Source organism: Equus przewalskii, chromosome 14, assembly GCF_037783145.1.
Source record: "Equus przewalskii isolate Varuska chromosome 14, EquPr2, whole genome shotgun sequence".
Classification (NCBI taxonomy): domain Eukaryota; kingdom Metazoa; phylum Chordata; class Mammalia; order Perissodactyla; family Equidae; genus Equus; species Equus przewalskii.
This window is the reverse complement of record NC_091844.1, coordinates 85553995-85573930: the sequence shown is the minus strand read 5'-3', so window position 1 is coordinate 85573930 and position 19936 is coordinate 85553995. Positions and strand designations below refer to the sequence as shown.

At 42.8% G+C, this 19936-nt stretch overlaps 1 protein-coding gene across 10 annotated transcripts in view; it reads left to right on the top strand.

The window, feature by feature from the left end:
* Positions 1-19936, top strand: part of RNF144A (ring finger protein 144A) — a 119251-nt gene that overhangs the window by 10268 nt on the left and 89047 nt on the right. For 6 of the 10 annotated variants that reach the window (XM_070571756.1, XM_070571764.1, XM_070571762.1 and 3 more), the window contains exon 2: positions 16303-16496. The exons of 2 other annotated variants lie outside the window; for them this stretch is intronic. Coding sequence is in view for 3 of the 8 variants with exons in the window: in XM_070571754.1 (XP_070427855.1) it covers positions 16303-16496 (194 nt within the window). In the remaining 5 variants the exon portion in view is untranslated. Of the gene's footprint in view, positions 1-9083; positions 9270-16302; positions 16497-19936 lie in introns of those variants that run through there. 2 more of the 10 variants (XM_070571757.1, XM_070571755.1) reach the window with 2 other exon arrangements.

Below are 19936 nucleotides of genomic sequence, written 5' to 3'. Positions count from 1 at the left end.
TACTTTCCTCGTTTCTGGCCTCTGAGCTTTCTTCATTTGCATCCCTGCTTTCGTAGCTACCCAGTATTTTCTTCTGCATCTTGGACTTGTGACTTTTGCAGGCCCGTTCCATTCTCTGGCCTGTTCCGCCTGGCTGGCTGCATTTCCTGCTGTCACCTGACACGCCCTCATGGTCCAGGGCATCCTAGGGTGTCTCCTGCCCGCACATCGCCTGCGTTCTCTTGCATCCCAGCTTCCCGGCTTTCCCTGACGAGGCACCGAGCCTTCTCTGACAGTTGTACCCGCTTATCCTGTGGCTCGTCTTCCTGCCACTTCCCAAGAGCTCTGCATGGCCCTTTCAGGCCTCATCGTGTCCCTGCACTGTTCTGGCATTTTGTGGATGACGTGGACTTGAGTCAGCATCCTTTTACTCCCTGGACATGGCAGGCATGGTGTCTAGGGCCCACAAGCCTTGCAAAAGTGAATGTTTTTTAAATTGTGTAAACAACTATTAGCTCCAAAGTATTAAAAAAAACCCAGGATTGATGTCAATACATGTCATGTCAAGTTAACAAAATATAACAGTCATTTAGTCAACTTAAACTCAAGGCACAGTTGCATAGAAATTATATTTAACCTGAAATGAGGATGCTTCTTAGTGGTTGGCATGAAGCGTGGGAGGTGAGGCCCCTGGAAGTAAGACATTCCTGAATTAAGTGCTGCCCTTCACACGTTTGTCTTCTTTCTGACGCTCCTTGACAGCAGAGGTGAGACTCAGATTGGGCATTTACTGGTCACACCTTCCTGGGGTGAATGGATGGCAGCTGGGGCTCCGGGAGAAAGGGGACATGTCTTACTCATTTTTGAATTCCCAGCACATGACCTGGTACATTCAGCTGCACTGTGCTAAGCTTTTAACTGAACTCAGTACATTTTTTGAGAAATAAACAACATTAAGATCCTGCCTAAAGGTTTATGTTTTCTTTTTTTCTGAAACATCACCATATGGTGGTTTTTAAAACCACTGACGTCTATAAACTGACCCCAAATGGCAAAAACCCTTAGCTGAACTGCTAATAAAAATAATCATCGAGAAGCTACAAACCTAGTTTGCGTGATTTTAGCTTAAATTATATTTGGATCTTTCTTTGTATAGAGTCTATATACATTATATACACCATACTCTTTGTCTAGAAATCAGTCTAGTTACAATACAACTGCCATTATGTGATAATAAATAACTTACATGGTAAGAGAAAGATTTTCTTGGGGGATATGGTATTATTATTTAAAATTTCTTTCTAAGAGAAATTAGCTAAAAGGAACATTTGCTAGTCTGTTGAAGTGGGCTGCTGCAGAGCTGGAAGCGTTTAAATATAAATCATGTTGCCTCAGCAGGAGGAAGGAATTTCTAGGCCTAAACTGGGGGAAGGGATGGCTGAAGGATAAATGCATGATTTTTATTTGCAACTGCGTGATTACTTCAGATAGTTGCACTTCGGGGAACCTAGCCCAAGGAAATGAGGCTAAATGTGGAGAAAAATAAGTGCTTTATGCACAAATGCTTCTCTTCTTCTTCTTCTTTTTTTTAATAGAATAGCCCCAAATGGAAAACATCTAAATATGGTTAAGTAAATATCCTGCTCTAATTACATAAGATTTTTGAGATTGTGGACATGGGAACATATAATATATCATTAAGTGCAAACAATTGTGAGACCAAATTGTGTGTACAATATGTCTACAAACGTGGAAAATATGCTGAGGAAAGTGATCGTAACTCATAAGGATTGTGACTTTTTTTTTTTCTGCTTTTGATTTTTTTATTGTGGTTATATTTTCATTTTATACTGAAATAAATGATTTTATTTAAAATTTTGTTGAATTGTAAATTCTCCCCACCAACACACACACATTTTGCTATTTCATACACAACAAATGTATATTTCAACAAACGAATTGGCCTTGCGTCTCAAGTGGACATTTTGCTGCGGTGGGCTTTATATTAATAACAGAAGGAGGAGAATGCCCTTCTGTTGTTGATAAACAAAGCAAAGCAAGACAAACACCAACATTTTTCCTGAAGGGGGGTTTTTCAGGCTTACTTTTGTATCATGCCCCTGCAGATCTGGGCAATGACAGTTAATGTCAGAACCGTGACAGTGTGGCCCCGCCCAGTCCGAGTGCTCTGTAGCCCAGCGGTTGTGGTCACTCCTGAGCTGAATTCAGAGCCCGCAAGGGCTTGGAATCCTGCTCCAGACTTTGGATCCCATTTGAGACTTCTGCAAAGACTTTAACCTCTCTGTAAATGTTCCCATTTTCTTCATCGAAAAAGTGAAAATGGCCCTAGCGTGACTTCTTCTTCCGGGCTCCTCTGAGGAGTAAATAAATCACGAATAGGAAAATTTAAACGAGAAACAGTTAAGCCCCATCCAAAAGGCAGAATCACAAACAACCCCTTGGAGTTGCGTGGGGCCGGCGGCCAGGTGAGATGGGAGGAAGTGGAGAGGACTGTGGGAACTTGGACGACGCTGCCCAGCACACTCAGAGGCCATCTTGCAAGCACTTCCTGGTTGAATAAAATACTGCCCTTCTGGTCCACAAAAATGGAAAGTCTTAGACCCCTCAAGGCTGTTGATGTTTTCTCTAGCCTTTCAGCTAAGATAGGACAGCCTAAATGAAATAATGCAATAATGCCTTCTTTCCTCCTTTCCCTATTTTTCTCTTTTGTTTGTTGTTTTGCTCTAAATTTTCAGAGAAAATGAGAGCAAACCATGGCATTGTTGCTAGATACAGCAGATACAGGGCTTGGGCTCTTTTCTTTTCTTTTCTTTTTTTGTCTTTGCTGAGGAAGATTTGCCCTGAGCTAACACCTGCTGCCAGTCTTCCTCTTTTTGTATGTGGGCTGCGACCACAGCGTGGTCAGTAACAGATGAGTGGTATAGGACTGCTCCCGGGAACCGAACCCAGGCCACAGAAATGGAGCATGCCAAACTTACCACTAGGCCATTGGGGCTGGCCCAGCCCTGCACCCCTGTCTTACTGAAGGCCCACACCCCTTATGTTTCATGTACCCATCTTAACTTTCACAATTTTAGCCTGACTATACGTTTCTCAATTTTATTGATCTTTCAGAGAACCAGCTCTTGATTTTGTTGTTTTTCTCTATTGTTTTCCTACTTATGATTTCATTGATTCCTGCTCTAGTTTTTATTATGGCTTTTCTTTTGCTTGCTTTGGGCTTAAATTGCTCTTCTTACTCTTGTTTCATAAAGAGGATCTTAGAGGATTGATTTTAGATCCATCTTTCTTCTTTTCTAATGTGTGCATTTAATGTTATAAGTTTCCCTGTAAGCACTGCTTTTGCTCCATTCTGCTCATTTTGATAAGTTGTATTTTCAATTGTATTCAGCTCACAATATTCTTTAGTTTCTCTCGAGGCTTCTTCTTTGGCCTGTGTGTTATTTGGAAGTGTGCTGTTTAACCTCCTGATATTTGGGCATTTTCCGTCTCTCTTTCTCTTAAACCGTTCTTCCAGTTTAATGCCGCTGTGATGTGAAAGCATACTGTGTGTGATTTCTGTTCGTTTTTTATTTATTAAGGTGTGTTTTCTGGCCTGGCATGGTCCATGTGAGCTAGAGGAATGTGTATTCTACTGTTGTTGCATGGAATATTCTTTGTGGCACAGATAGCAAGTTGATGCTTAGTGCCGTTCAGGTCAGCTGTGTCCTCACTGATTTTCTACCTGCGGAATCTGCCAGACACTGAAGGGGGTGGGGACACCTCCAACTGTAATAGTGGATTTCTCTCTGTCTCCTTGCAGGTCTGTCTCTTTTTGCTTCGTGTACTTTGATGCTCTGTTGTTAGGTTCATACACGTTTAGTATTGTTATATCTTCTTGGAGAACTGGCCTTTTATCATTTATGTAATGTTCTTCTTTATCCCTGACGATTTTCCTTGTTCTAAAATTAGCATAGCTTCTCCAGCTTTCTTTCGATTAGCATATTAGCATGGTATATCTGTTTCCATCCCTTTCCTTTTTTTTTTTGTTTTTTCTCTTTATTTTGGTAAGGAAGATTGGCTCTGAGCTAACATCTGTTGCCAATTTTCCTCTTTATGCTTGAGGAAGATTGTTGCTGAGATAGCATCTGTGCCAGCCTTCCTCTATTTTTTGCATGTGGGGTGCCACCACAGCATGGCCCAATGAGCAGTGTGTAGGTCTACGCCCAGCATGTGAACCTGTGAACCCCAGGCCACTGAATCGGAGCATGTGAACCCAACCACTATGCCACCGGGCTGGACCCAGCCATCCCTTTACTTTTAACGTGACTCTTTTTATTTAAAGTGGGTTTCTTTAGACAGCATGTAGCTGAGTCTTGCTTTTTTATCCACTCTGAAAATCTCTGTCTTTTAACTGGTATATTTAGACTATTCACATTTAAAATGATTATTGATATAGTTGGATTAATATCTACTGTGTTTGTAATTGTCTTCTATTCGTTGCAGCTGTTCTTTGGATTTTTTTTTAAAGATTAAGCCTTATTATTTTTTATTTTTTTAAGGATTGGCACCTGAGCTCACATCTGTTGGCAATCTTCTTTTTTTTTCTTTTTTCTCTTCTTCTCCCCAAAGACCCCCAGTACATAGTTGTATATTCTAGTTGTAGCTCCTTTTGGGTGTGCTATGTGGGACGCCGCCTCAGCATGGCCTGATGAGCGGTGCCAGGTCCATGCCCAGGATCCAAACCGTTGAAACCCTGGGCTGCTGAAACGGAGCGTGGGAACTTAACCACTTGGCCACAGGGCTGGCCCCCGGATTTTTTTTCTCCCTCTTTTGCTGACTTCTCTGGTTCTGAGTATTTTATATAATTTCATTTTATCTCTATTAGCATATCTATTATACTTTTTTTAAACATTTTTAGTAGTTTCCCAAGAGTTTTCAATATATATATTTTTAACTAAACTAAGTCCACTTTCAAATAATATGCTATACTGCTTAATATGTAGTAATGGTATCTTCTAACACAGTATTCCTGATTCTTCTCTCCCTTCCCTTATGACATTGCTGTCATCATTTCCCTCATCCATATGCTGTAATCACCCAATGCGTTGCTATTATTACTGCTTTACACAGTTTTCTTTTAGATCAATTAAGAATAAGAAGAATAAAATTTTTATTTTACCTTCATTTATTCTTTCTCTCTCTCCTTGTGTTTGTGTTGATCTTGGTTTCTGACTTACCCATTTCCCTTCTCTCTGAAGAACTTTTAACATTTCTTGCAAGGAGGAGCAGCTGGTGACAAATTCCCTCCGTATTTGCTTATCTGAGAAAGTGTTGGGGCTGGCCTGGTGGCACAGTGGTTAAGTGCGCGCCTTCCGCTTCGGCAGCCTGGGGTTTGCCAGTTCGGATCCCAGGTACGGACATGGCACCACTTGGCACGCCATGCTGTGGTAGGCGTCCCACATATCAAGTAGAGGAAGATGGGCATGGATGTTTAGCTCAGGGCCATTCTTCCTCAGCAAAAAGAGGAGGATTGGCAGCAGTTAGCTCAGGGCTGATCTTCCTCAAAAAAAAAAAAAAGAAAGTGTTTATTTTCCCTTTAGTTTTGAAGGATAGTTTTGCTGGAAATAGACATTTAGGTTGGTGTTATTTTTCTTTCAGCACTAGACATATTTCACTCCACTCTCTTCTTGCTTATATGGTTTCTGGAGAGCAGTCAGATCTAATTCTTGTTCTTTTTCCTCCATAGCGCCAGTGTTTTCTTCCCCTTCTCTGACTTCTTTCAATATTTTCACTTAGCCTTTGACTTTTGTCATTGACTATGATGTGCCTAGGAGTACATTTTTTGTTATTTTTCCTGCTTGATAGGCTCTGAGCTTCCCGAATCTGGATTTAGTGTCTGTCATTGATTTTGGAAAATTCTGGCCATTCTTGCTTCAAATATTTTTCTGCTCTGTTCTCTCTTTCTTCTCCTTCTGGTATTCCAATTATGTGTATGTTACACATTTTGAAATTATCTTACAGTTCTTGGATGTTCTGTCCTGTTTTTTTGTAATTCCTTTTTTTTCTGTTTGTATTTTAGTTTGGGAGGTTTCTGCTGACCTTTCTTCAGGCTCACAGATTTTGCTCTTGGCCACGCTCGGTCTGTTGATGAGGCTGACAAAGGCATTCTTCATTCTTTACAGTGTTTTTCTGCTAGCGTTTCCTTTAATTCTTTCTTTACAATTCCGTCTCTCTGCTTTTGTAACCCATCTGCTCTTGCATTTTGTCTAGTGTTTCCATTGGAGCCCTTGATGTATTAGTCATAGTTATTTAAATTCTGTCTGATAATTCTGCTATCTGTGTCACATCTGGATCTGGTGTTAACGCTTGCTCTGTCTCTTCAGACTGTTTTTCCTTGCCTGTTGGCGTGCTTTGTGGGTTTGTTCTTGTTGATAGCTGGGCAGGATGTTTTTGGTAGTAGGAGCTAAGGTGAAAGTCCTTCAGCGTGAGGTTTTATGTTAATCTGGGTGGAACTGAGCTGTGTTTAATGTGTGCTGAAGCTGTAGATACCAGAGGCTTCCGATTCCTCTTTTTTTGTCTCCCCTGTTGTCTTTTGGGTTTCCTAAGAGCTCCTCATTGGGTAGTGTCTGTTTCTTGCAGATCTTTCAGTTGTAATTCACTGTTGTCACACTGGGACTCTGTTAATGAGGCTGTAAGTCGAGGGGCAGGGGAGCATTCTGTACTCTCAAGACTCACCCTGTCCTTTTTCTTTTTTTAAGTGATTTTATTGGGATTATAATGGCTTATAACATTGTGTAATTTCGGGTGTACATTATTGTTTATCACTTCCTGAATACACTTCATTGTGCTCGGCCCCAGTAGTCACACATATGTATGGTGATGGATAAAAATTAGACTAAACCTGCCTTTTAGAGGCCTGTGCATCTGGGCTGTGGCCTTTAAAAGTGTTTCTGAGCTATTTTACCTGCCCTTAGGTGAGACTGGGAAGCTGGAGGGGCTAGAGTTGGGATGTGGTCCTTCCTCACATGTGGAGAGGCCTGTGGAGTGGGCCTTTGTTATATAGAAGGCTCTGGGCATGTTTCAGTTGGCTACTCTTCCCCTGGCCAGAGCAGGGAATGGATTTTCATGGCTCTTCACTGTGAGAACCTGATAGGGTTCCTGGAGGTCAAACCCACAAAAGTGTGGGGTTCCCCAAGACTGTGGCCCCTAGGAATTTCTTTCTCTCTCTGAAGCTAGTTCATACTCAGCCTTCAACAGTTCATGAAATTACCATGTAAATGTTCCCATCAGTTATGGCCTCAGCGGTTTCTCCTCTGGGTGAGCAGATCTGCACTGTGATTCTCTGACCTCACATCCAGATTTCAGGGACTTGGTTTGCCCTGTGACCTCAGTTTTCTGATGGTTCCAAGAAGTGGCTGATGGTCGATTTGTCCAGCTTTTTCTTGTGAGGATGTGATTGACAGCTTCCTGGCTCTTTACGTGTCAGAGCTGAAACCTCGTCTCCACCCTCCCAGTTTCATACCCGGGTGTGTGTTCTGCCTCGCTCTTGTCTGTTCAGTTATAAGCCCTGTGAGGCCATTGGCCATGGCAGTGGAGAGGTCACCGATGGGGACACAGCTCTCAGAGCTGCCATGTGAAGCTGGGCAATTGTGTGGGTATGGGTCTTGTCTTTCCAACCTATAAGAAACATAACGAACTCTGTTCCTTTCCAGCTTGGAATCTAACATTCTTTTTCTTCTAAATTACACATGATACTTTGCAAGATATTCTGCATAGGCTGAGAGTTCAGAATTTTCAGTTGACTGGTAACTTTTTGCCCCATTAAGCAGAAAATAAATATCTGCATAATCTTTGCATGGATTGTCTCATCTTTCTGTTATCTACGGGACATGACATAATGACAGATGTTAAGCATTCAAAAAGTTTTGAAGAAAATGCAATGAATGACTTGGATGGAATTTTTCCAGAAAATATTCTGTATAAACTTTAATGTTTAAAAATGAAGTACAAGAGAACTCAGACACAAAAGGTCACATACTGTATGATTCCACTGATATGAAATGTCCGGAATAGGTAAAAGCATAGACACAGAAAGCAGACTGCTGTTTCCCAGAGCCTCGGTGGAGGGGGAGTGGAGAGGAACGCTCACAGGGTACTGAGCTCTATTTTGGGGTGATGGACATGTTTTGGAAATGGATAGAAGTGCTGATTCCACAACACTGTGAATGCACTAAATGCTACTGAATTGTTAAATTTAAAATGGTTGATTTTATGTTATGTGAATTTCACCTCAATAAAAAATACATACTGTGCATTGAAAAATGCAGATATCTAACAGTAAAAGCTTGTACGGTACAGACCAGTACCTCCTCCTGCCCCAGGTCTTTAGTCTTCCAAAACGCAGGCTTCTTCTACCAGTTTCTTACGTATACTTTCATGCCAGCCCCCCTTGTGTCCCTTTATAAATGGAAAATACTGAATATGCTTTTTTCCTACTGAATTTTGAGGTTTTTCCTGATCGGCACATAAAAATCTACCTTATTCCTTTTCAACACTACCTAGTCAAAGGTACTGTTTTCTAAGTTGTTTCAAGTTGGTGTGTGTTTGATCTCACCTTTCTGAATAAACTGTTTTTTCCTGTGGTAAGCCTCTACTAGAACAAGCTTCTTATTTTGTGCCTAATTCGGCGTCCATTCGGGTGAATCAGTCAGTGCTTTGTGAGCAGGTTTGAGCCTAAGAATCAGCTTCAATTTTGTGAGTCATTTCTTAGAATCAGAAATGATGGTGGAATTAGCCAAATGCCTTTTATAACAAGAGAATTAAAAAAGAACTCATTTAATTAATTGATAGTCAATGAGCCAATGAATTTGTTCGATAGCTATAATTTGACAAATATCTCCATCAGTGAAGACTGTATTTTATTTTCCCCTGGAAAAGACAAGTGTGAAATAACTAACTGCAGGACAGCTCTGAAGGGATGGCTGTGGGGTTCTCTGTCCCGCAGTGGGCAAGACCGTTGGTATACAATGCTGTAAACAGAGATGGCTTTATTGGAGCCGGACAAGAACTCTATTCATGTTAAAGTCAAGCAAATCGCACGTGGGAAAACCTCCAGTTATCGTGGCTGCATAAGCTGAAATGCATAGAGCTATATTGATTTTTGAAATGGTAACTTGCACGTTCAGCAGCACTAAGAGACAGCTCTCCACTTGGAAATTGAAAGATTGGGGAGAAGCATGGGGATTGCCTTGGATTCCTTTCCTGTATGTGTGTGCAAGGAATTGTAGGTAAGTGGGAGGCTCTCTCTTCGTGAGCAGTATTCTGTGCTGAGAACTAGCTGGCATCAGGTCTAAAAGTCCATTCATTCTGGGGAGGAGAGAGACAGAGAGAGAGAGAGAGAGAGAGAGAGAGACAGGAAGGAGAAGGAAGAGCTCCCACTGACTAATTCCCATGGTGATGTCAGAGCAGGCCCCGCTCTAAGGGTTTGCTTCAGGCAGCTGGGGATGCAAAGCAATGGGGGCTTGTTGTGGAATTTTACTTCAAAGTTTGCAATATATTGTATTTATGTGATCTTTTGTGAGGCCAAAGAAAATTGATTATTTTCTTTCAATGTGTGTTATCTCACGGATAATATACTACATCAAAAATCTTAACTCTAGGGGCCAGCCCGGTAGCATACTGGTTAAGTTAACATGCTCTACCAAAGGCCCGGGCTTCGCAGGTTCAGATCCCAGGTGCAGACCAGCACATTGCTCATCAAGCCATGCTGTGGCAGCATTCTACACAGGAAATAGAGGAAGATTGGCAGAGATATTAGCTCACGGCCAATCTTTCTCACACACACACAAAACAACTCTAGCTCTAAAAATTTAGAGTTATAAATGCACAGAGTACAAAAAAAAGTTCAATAAGGAATAAAATGAAGAATAAGCTTTCCTTTAGTCTAAAGTGATTATCAATAGGTGTTTTTCTCTTTTTACATTCCTCTAGAAAAAAAAAAATATGTGTTGAGTGTATAACTTTAATTTATGTTCATGAATTGGATTGTTATATAAATTGTTTTGTACTATGCCTTTCTATTTGCTGTTAATGTCTTAGACATCTCTTCATACCAACACCTGCAGGTCCAGCGTGTTCCTCACTTGTGTGAATGGCACCATATTATTTATTAAACTTGTCCCTCTTGATGGGCATTGAAGTAGCTTCTCACTGTTTGTTCTTGCAAAGAAGGTTGTCAAGGGTATGTTTTTACATACATATGAAACATTTTTGCCAGTATATCTATAGGGTAAATACTCAGGGTGGCGTATGTGGGTCAAAGATATGTACATTTTATATTTTGATCTATTTCCAAATCATTTTCCAAAATGGCATCCATTATTATACTCCTAAAAAATAAATGAATGCTCCTTTTTCACCACACTCACCAGGATTGAGGTTTTATTCAGCAATCTTGAGTTTTTAATCATGCTGCTCTGGTAGGTGAAATATGGTATTGTTTGACTCTATTTCTTTAATTATGAGTGAGATCCAGCATCTTTTCAAATGTTTATCAGTATTTCTCTTTCTCTGAGCAATCTGTTCATGTCCTGTGCCCATTTTTCTACTGCAATGTTTTCTACTGGTTTTTTCCTTTGTCTCTTTGGGATATTAATTCTTTATTACATAAAATGAGAGTCATTGTTCCCACATTTTTCGCTTATTTCTTACTTGGCTTATGGTATTTTTTTCCATATAGAAATCTAGTTTTTATATAGTTAAATCTTTATGACTTCTTTAGTTTTAGGGTCTGCTTTGAATAGGGCTTACTCCCTCCTTGGTAATACATGATTTAGTTGTGTTTTTTCCAGTAAAGTTGTAGTTTTGCTATTAGGCATCGTTAGGGAAGAATCCTGATTTTTCCCACATGTGTAGCCTTTGTCCCAACGCTGGCTAGTGAAGGAGCCGTGTGTCTTCAGTTGTTTGGAGACACCGTCTTGGAGAAGTATTTTAAAGTGTCTACATAGCAGACACCATGGAGGAGAGGATCCGCACGGGAGCTTTGCCCTGCACTGACTTGGGCTGTCACTGGCCCGCTGTCTGACTGCACGGGGCTTTAACCTGTGTCCTCCTCTGTGAAGGCAGCTCTCGCACTGCGGCTGGATGTTGGCCGATCCTGCGTTGCCAATTGGCTGAGTCAGTGACTGTCTCCACTCAGACAGCCTGTTTAGGTTGAGGTGGGGGTCGATGCTCTCTTTGCTTCTTGTTGCTCCTTCTAGACCATGGCTCTTCTTCCTCCCTAAACGTCTCCTGCTCCCTTGAAACCTGAGCCGTCCGTCTTTCCCATTCCCATTCCTTCCTGTTTGAGACTTCTGTAGACCCCCAGACTCCCTCCACATTCACTGAAGGTTTTATCAGGGAATCTGCCGTCTTCCTTCAGGTTACTACTTTTGCCATTTCTGTGTCTGCACAGGTCATTCATTCCAAAACTAGGATCCCTCACTTTGTCCCTTGACCTCCTTTCCAGTCATCTTGTCTGCTGTCTTCTGTCAACTAACATTCCCAAAATGATTATTCTGACATCTGGATGCCCAGCACCCACTCTGATCACCATCCTCCCTCAGTGCAACAAATCCTTTTGCACACGGTCTTTAGAAATACTTCTTCCCCATTGGGACTGTCATCCCTGCTTCCTTTTCAGTGTTCACTGCCACCCTTATGTCTTTACTCCTCTTTCTTCTGGAATGTGGTCCTTTCTTTTTTCATAATCACCTGGCAAAACCTGGCTTTGGCTAAGTCCAGTTTCCTGCTGCTGTGTACCTGCACCTGAGTAGCTGCACGGGGCTGGAGGGAACGCCCGGCCTGGCCCCTGCCGCCATGTGTCTGACTGTAGCAGCGCCCAGCAGTCCTGCTGCCTTATCTCAGTGTGTGTCTATATAATTATCTATATCTATATCTTTATCTATATCTATAAAATACCTGAATATATATCTGTATATACACACATATATTACAAAATTCTAAAGGTTTTGAGTGGTTTTCCCTAACCTTAATTTTTCTATAAGCCTTCTTATTTTAGTGATTCCAGCTGGTCTTAGTTTGGAAAATTAATTTAACAAAGAATAATGTTATGTATAACTCACTAACAAGACCCATTTATATATTGATGTACATACAACTGGTGAAAGAAAGAAATGATTGAAATAATTTCTGTAACGCATATTTTGCACCAGGTTGACCTTCTCAGGTTGTTCCAAGCAGTTGAGTCTTTTGTGCGTAACTGGTGTAGCACCCTGATATCATAAAGGAGTTAAAGAAATTATATTGAAACCTCGAGGGAAGCACACTCTTGTGAAGTGAGAAGCCATGTCCTGTACCTTAGAATATCGTATTTTCTTCAAGTCACAAACAATAATGGTTTGTTTTCAATCACTCGAGGGGTGAGGTGTGGGCATAAAGGTTCCTACGCAGTCTGAACGCCTGAAGAGCCGGACCGCGTCTTACCCATCTTTGTATCGCTCCTACTCACTATCTCAGCAGGTGGCAGGAGTGAGAAAAATGTTGATAAACGGGTGAATATTTGCTATAGGATTTTCTGCTAGAACCCAGTTTGGGCATTCCTGGTGCTCTGCAGAACCAAGCCCTGAAAATAGAAGGCTGGTGGGAGATACCAGGACAGGACTGACTGCTCAGCACCGCTGCAGCTTTGTGAGCAGAGCACTGCCAGAGCCCCACTGGGTACGTGGATAACTGCAGCACGGCTGGTGGCTGCCACAGTGTGCATTCAACCTGGGGATGAAAACCCACCAGGTGACATGCTGCAGCCCTTTCATCTGCGCCCGGTTGTGGTACTGAGGCAGTGCAAATGTATGTCAGCTTCCTGACAGCGGGGGCTTCACGACCTGCCAGCAGCCTGAAAGCCACACAGGCTCACAGCACACCCCTCCAGGCGGAGAGCTCTGCGTGCAGCAGCTCTGTAGAAATCTTTTTATAATGCAGCTAAAAAAGTCTCCTGTTGTCGGTGCACCAGCTGAGCAGAGAGCTTTTCTTTCCTGCTGAAGGTTATAATTCTATTTACTGGCTCCCCTTACCTGGGAAAAATGGCAGAAAAAATATAATAAAAGAGACCGTATTGTATGGTCTTTCGTTTGAAGGATCGAAATTTATTGCCAAGTAAAGGCAGAGAATGGATCTGCGAAAAACAGGATCCCATTTTCTGGAGTTGGTATCTTGATGCTGTTCATGACGGAGGAGGAGCAGCTTTCTGCAGGCGAGGAGGCTTGCTCTGGGCCGGGGCTGGGTGACGTTGGGGGCTAGATCAGAGCTTTCAGCCCTAATGCTGAAGCCTTCAGCCTTCAGGGGCCTGGCCATGAGCATGGCAAGAGAACTCGCTTTCTCAGGCTGCATTTGGGCAAAGCTTGTCATTTTAGTAAAAGGCTACCGAGGAGATATGTGGGTTTATCCACTGGGATGTATTTTGTATCTACTCAGATTTAAACATTTACTGTTGTCTGATGCCAGCTTTGAAGTGAGCAGGACAGAATTGATTTTGTTCTTTGCTCCCTTACAAGAGATGCTTAAAAATAAGCCACGTTCAGGTGCTGGCGTTGCATTCCTGACCAGTAGAACCTATACTTGAGCAAAGAGAGAGTTTGAGAAAGTCTGGAGTTATCATGCTTTATTGTTTTTAATTTTTTTCCAGTTGGCGTGTTTCTTTCTTTTTTAATAGTAGTTTAATTGAGATATAATTCATGTAATATAAAATTCACCATTTTCAAGTATACAATTCAGTGGTTTTCGATATATTCAGAGTTGTGCAAACATCATTACTATCTAATTCCAGAATATTTTCAGTACCCTCCAAAAACCCTCTATCCATTAGCAGTGACCCCTTATTCTCCTCTATCCTGAATCCCTGGAAACCACTAATCTACATTCTGTGTCAGTGGATTTGCCTGTTCTGGACATCTCATGTACATGGTTTCGTGCAATGTGTGTCTGGCTTCTTTCACTCAGCATGATGTATTCACAGTTCATCCACGTTGTAGCATGCATGAGTATTTCATTCCTTCATATGGCCAAATCCGTTGCATGGAAACATCACGTTTTGTTTACACATTCACCAGTTGATGGACATCTGGGTTGTTTCTACTTTTTGCCTATTTTGAATAATGTTGCTGTGAACATTCATGTGCAGGTTTTTCTGAGGACATTTCTTTTCACTTCTCTTGGGTATACGCCTAGGTGTGGAATTGCGGGGTCATATGGCAGCTCTGTGTTGAACCCTTTGAAGAGCGTGCCAGACTGTTTCCCAAAGCTGCTGCACCACTTTACCTTCCCAGCAGCAGTGTGGAAGGTTCAAATTTCTCCACATCCTCATCTACACTTGCTATTATCTGTCTTTTGATTGTAGCCCTCCTAGTGACTATGAAGTGGTATCTTATTGTGGTTTTGATTTGCATTTCCCTAATTGAATAATCATGTTGAGCGTTTTTTTATATACTTATTGGACATTTGAATATCTTTTTTGGAGAAATGTCTATTAAAATCCTTCACCCATTTTTTATTTGGGTTGTCTTTTTACCGTTGAGTAATATGTGTTCTATGTTTACTGTAGATACAAGGTCCTTAGATATATGATTTTTTTATGATTTAGATATGTATTTTTTTGCTTTCTGTGGGTTGATTTTTACTTTATGGTTTCCTTTGACACACAAAATTTTAAAACTTGATGGGCTCCCAGTTTATCTATTTTTTCTTTGGTTGTTTGTGCTTTTGGGGACCTACCTAACAAACTATTGCTTATTCTATGGTCACAAGAAATTATTCCTATATTTTCTTCTAAGAGTTTTATAATTTTACCTCTTACATTTAGGCCTGTGATCTATTTTGAGATAATTTTTGTGTAAGGTAGGAGGACTGTGTTGTGATTCATTTTTTCCATGTTAGCACCATTTGTTGAAAAGGCTGTCATTTACCCATTGAATTGTCATGGTACCCCTGTCAAAAATCCATTAAACATGAATATGTGGGTTTGTTCTAATCCATCGATCTATATGTCTGTCCTTATGCCAGTATCACACTGTCTTGATAACTATAGCTTTTTTTTTTGACATCAGGAAGTGTCACTCTTCCAACTTCTTTTTCAAACTTCCTTTGGCTATTTGAGGTCACTTGGATTTCTATGTTAATTTTAGGATCAGCTTGTCAATTTCTGCAAAAAAAGGAAGCTGGGATTTTAATAGGGATTGCATTGAATCTGCGGATCAATTGGGGAAGTATTGCTATCCTAACTCTGTCGTCTTCTAATCCATGAGCACAGGATGTAGAAAGATTTATTTAGGTCTTTAATTTCTGCTAATGATGTTTTAATAGTTTTCAGTGTACAAGTCTTGCACATCTTTTGTTAAATGTATTCATATTTTATTCTTTTTGATGCTGTTCTAAAGTGGGTCTCTTGTAACAGGATATAGTTTTTTATCCATTCCACTGATTTCTGCCTTGTTGTTGGAGTGTTTAGACCATTTAATGTAATTACTGAAAAGGTGGAATTTATATCTCCCATCTATGGATCTTATGTCTTTTGAGTTCCTTTATTCCTCTATTTTGCATTCTTTTGCGTTAAATAGTTTCTAGTTCAGTAATGTATTGCTTAACGATGGGGATGCGTTCTGAGAACTGCATCGTCAGGTGACTTTTGTAGTTGTGTGAACATCGTAGAGTGTACTCACATAGAACCAGGTGGTATAGCCTACTGCACACCTAGGATGTATGGTGCTAATCTTATGGTACCGCCATTGTGTATGTGGTCTGTCGTTGGCCAGAACGTCGTTATGTGCTGCATGACTGTATAACATTATAATTCCATTGTTGTTTATTTTATTATACATTTTTAGTTATTTTCTTAGTGGTTGCCTTGGAGATTGCAATTAACATAATCTCACCTTATTCTTAATCTTTTCTATGGACTTAAACCTCTTCTTGTAGGAGTCTCATTGGGTTAAAGCTGAATGGGTGGATTGTAAAAGGAGAGGACAGAATGGGAGACCAGGAACAATTTGTTATCTGAGAATTGACTCTGTTAGTGGATTTATATGTTAACTTCTTGGTGGAGTTTGGTCATTTATACAGTAAACTTCAGGTCCTTTTCCAATGAGCTGTGATACTATCTAAATGTTTGATCTGATAAAATTTCTAGGAATTCTATCCATAGCCTTCCCTTCTGGCTTGGAGAGTTGGGAGGCCGATCACTGGGTGGTTCTAGGTTGGCACACTGGGCTTTGCCACCCTCCCCCCTGGAACCTGCTCTCTGAGCTCCTGTGCCCTTCTCATGTTTCCCAGGTGCCAAGTGCCCTGCTGAGTCTGATAGCTCCCCGAGCCCCAGGCCTGGAGGGACCCTGGTGGCAGAGACCTTCTCCCACTTCTCCACGTGGCCAGCCTGTCCTGAGGGAAAGAGCCGCTGGATGCACATCTGCACACCAGGACCCCAGGGTTTGGCCAGAAGGCAGCTCCTCTCCTCCCAGGACTTCTCAGAGGTAAAGTTGAATTTGGAAAAGGAAGGCTTGAAAACTTTCATTTACGTCTTCTTAGTGGAATAACAGGCCATTGTTGTGGTAGATCGTAGGCCTGCCTGGGTGATTTTTCTGTACTGCGTAAGCCATACCATATAAGCAATTACCTAGTACACTTCCCCTGAATGAATTTTAAAGATGGTCCTCAACATATTATGTTAGGCTGTTATGGTAATTAATACTTGATAAAGGTTTCCACATGGGTTCTCATGTACTATTTATAGCCACCTTGTGAGGTTACTACTGCTAGTTTCATTCTGTAGACCACGAAACAGGATTAGATCAAAGTGAATGTATCCAGAGTCTCCTTGATTCATTATCTCATTGAGGACATATAGATTGAGCTCCTGCGTTGTCCCAGGCACTGTGCTAACTCAGGACACACAGTGAACACAACAGACGCAAGACCCTGCTCTCCTGGAGATTCTGCTTTAGTCACGTGTAAGCAGGGGTTGGGGGTGGGGACAGGCTCGGAGAGAGAGACCATATACAATCAACAGCATGAAAAAGTAAGGCATAAATGTTGTGGAGAAGAGAAGAGAAGTAGACCACGTTTAGAGGGGTGGGGCAGGTTGCAGTTTTAAATGGAGCAGTCAGGGAGGTCTCATTAAAAAGCTGACATTTGGACGTGTATTTAAGGAGTTGTGGGAACTAGTCATTAGCGTCTTGGACAAGAACATTATAGTTCGAAGAAAAGGTGGGTGCAAAGGCCCTAAGGCCAGTCCATCATGCTGGCATGTTGGAGGAACACTAAGGAGGCAGGGTGGCTGGAGGGGAGCCCGCAGAGAGCAGTGCGGGGGTGGGAGTCAGGAGGTAGCAGGAACCTGAGCATGTCTAGCATCGTAGGCTCTTGGGGGAATGTTAGGTTTTATGGTGAGAAATCACTGCAGGGTTTTAAGCAGAGGAGAGACAGGAGCTGCATTCCATTTTAATAGGCTCACTCTGGCCTCTGTTGGTAATAGAATGGAGGAGGTGGAAAATGAGGGTAGACCAGGAGACCATTCCAAAGCCATTAGAGAAATCCGTGGTAGTAATTCAGACAAGCGATGATGGTAGCTTGCTGTACAGGTAGCAGTGGAAGTGGTGAAAAAGTGGTCACATTCTGGATATATTTTGAAGATCGAGCGCTCAAGATGTCCTGGCAGAATGGGTGTGGGGCATAAGAAGAAGAGAAAAGTCTACAATGATGTTAAGGATTTTAGCTTGCATAGCTAGATGGAGCTATCACCAACTAAGATGGGGAAGTCTGTAGGTAGGGAAAGTTTGGGTGCAAAAAAGAGATTTTTGTGTCGTTAGTGCCATTCACTGGATTCTGACTCCTAGTGCTGCTGTCGACAGCAGAGGGGAACCCTGTCGAGTCTTTCTGTGCCGTCCTCTCACCTTCTGGCACTGTATCAGACATCTAGTGCGCTGTCTGCTATTCACAGGGTTTTCATGGCCAATTTTTTTGAAAGTGGGTGCCAGGTCCTTCCTCCTTGTCTATCTGAGTCTGGAAGCTCTGCTGAAACCTGTCCACCGTGGGAGACCCTACTGGTACTGGAAATCCCAGTGGCGGAGCTTTCAACATCGCAGCAACACACAGCCCCCAGAGTATGGCAGCCAACAGGTCGGGGAGGGGATGTTCCCTGACTGGGAAACAAACTGGTCATGGTGGTGAGAGTGCCAGATTTTAACCACTAGATCACCAGGGCAGATGAGATTAGGTTAGATTAAACAGAGATTAGAAGTTCAGTTCTGAACATAGTGAGTTTGAGATGCTAAGCGACCCAGATGGAGATGCTGAGTGAGCAGTTATATCCAGCTGTGATAGTTTCAGACCGTGATCTGAGCTGGAGACATAATGGGAGTCTTTGGCCTGTGGTTGGTATGTAAAGGAATAAGATCAGAGGAGATCCCTGTGAGAGGAGAGGTTCAAGGATTGGGCCCCGGGACATTCCAGCTTCATGAGGAGTAAGAGAAGAGGAAGAGGCAGCAGAGGAGGCCAAGAGGGAGCAACCAGAGAGGTCGGGGCCACCAAGAGTGTGGCATCTTGCCACAGGAAATCACGTCAGAGGAGGGAGTGGTGAGCTGTGTCCAGTGTGTGGTGAGCCACCTGAGATGAGGACCGAGCGTAGACGCTGGGATCAGTGCCCTGGGCCATGAGTGGTTCTGGTAACAAAAGCTCAATCAGAGGGAGAGATTGTCGGGAGCTGTTTTTAGAAGCTTTGCGGCAGAGGGGAGGAGAATGTGGGGTGGTACCTGGTGGGATAAATAAGGCCAGGATGATTAGTTTTTAGTTGGAAGCCTTAGCATTGTATTTACATGCTGGTGGGAAGGACTCAGTAGAGAGTGGAAAATTGATAATGTTTGGCAGAGGGTTGCTGAAATCATTTCCTGAGTAGGTGAAAGAGGTGCGTTTGTGTACAGGTGGAGTTTTTGCTTTAGGAGCCCAGATAGTCTCTGTGGGAGTAGAGTGACTGACAGATATGTGGGGGCGAGGTGGCGGTGCGGAGGAGCAGGTTCTGCACCTCTCTTTTCGTTGCTTGTATTTTCCCTGTGAAGGAGGAAGCAATCACAGCTGAGTGCCGTGTTGGAGGAGGGGCCCTGAGTTTGCGGAGACAAGGGACAGAGTGAGAAGTCCTCTGGAAAGAGGGAGGTGCACACGATCACCTGGTAGCATTAAGAGCCCACCTGAAGCTTGAGGCCACAGGTTGAAAACCCCCATCAGTGTGATGTGCCTTTCTCTAGACTGCTCAGCTCAGGAGTCAGAGGCACGCAGTAGGTCAAGAATTGAGGGCCACGCCGTCACCGAGTGGTTAGGTTCACGGGCTTGGCTGTGGTGGCCCAGGGTTTCACTGGTTCGGATCCTGGGCGTGGACATGGCACCACTCATCAGGCCATCTGAGGCGGCGTCCCACATGCCGCAACCAGAAGGACCTACAACTAGAATGCGCAGCTATGTACTGGGGGGCTTTGTGGGGAGAAGAAGGAAGAAAAAAAAAAAAGATTGGCAACAGATGTTAGCTGAGGGCCAAGCTGTAAAAAAAAGAATTGAATTGTTCTTTGGCTGAGCACAGAGGGGCAAAGTGAGAGAGTGGCCCAAGTTGACAGTTATGCAGGAGAGAGGTGACACAAGTCACCTGAAGATTAAGACGGCGACGTGAGGAACGGACATCAGGAGTGAGGAAAGTTGGAGGTGCGGGAGAAGGGTCCGTGCCTGCCGGGGAGGGGCCCTGGAGGAAGTAGGGGGCTGAGGCTGCTCCGGGAACTGGGAATGTAGGGCATTTGGGGACACCTAAATTCCAGCATTGCTGCCCCACACCCCAGCTCCTCGGGACGCGCCTCGCCTTCCCACTGTCTTGCTGTGAAAGGGCCTGCTTGAGAAGCTGGAGTGAACCCCTGCCCTTGTGGCCACGGCACCAGTC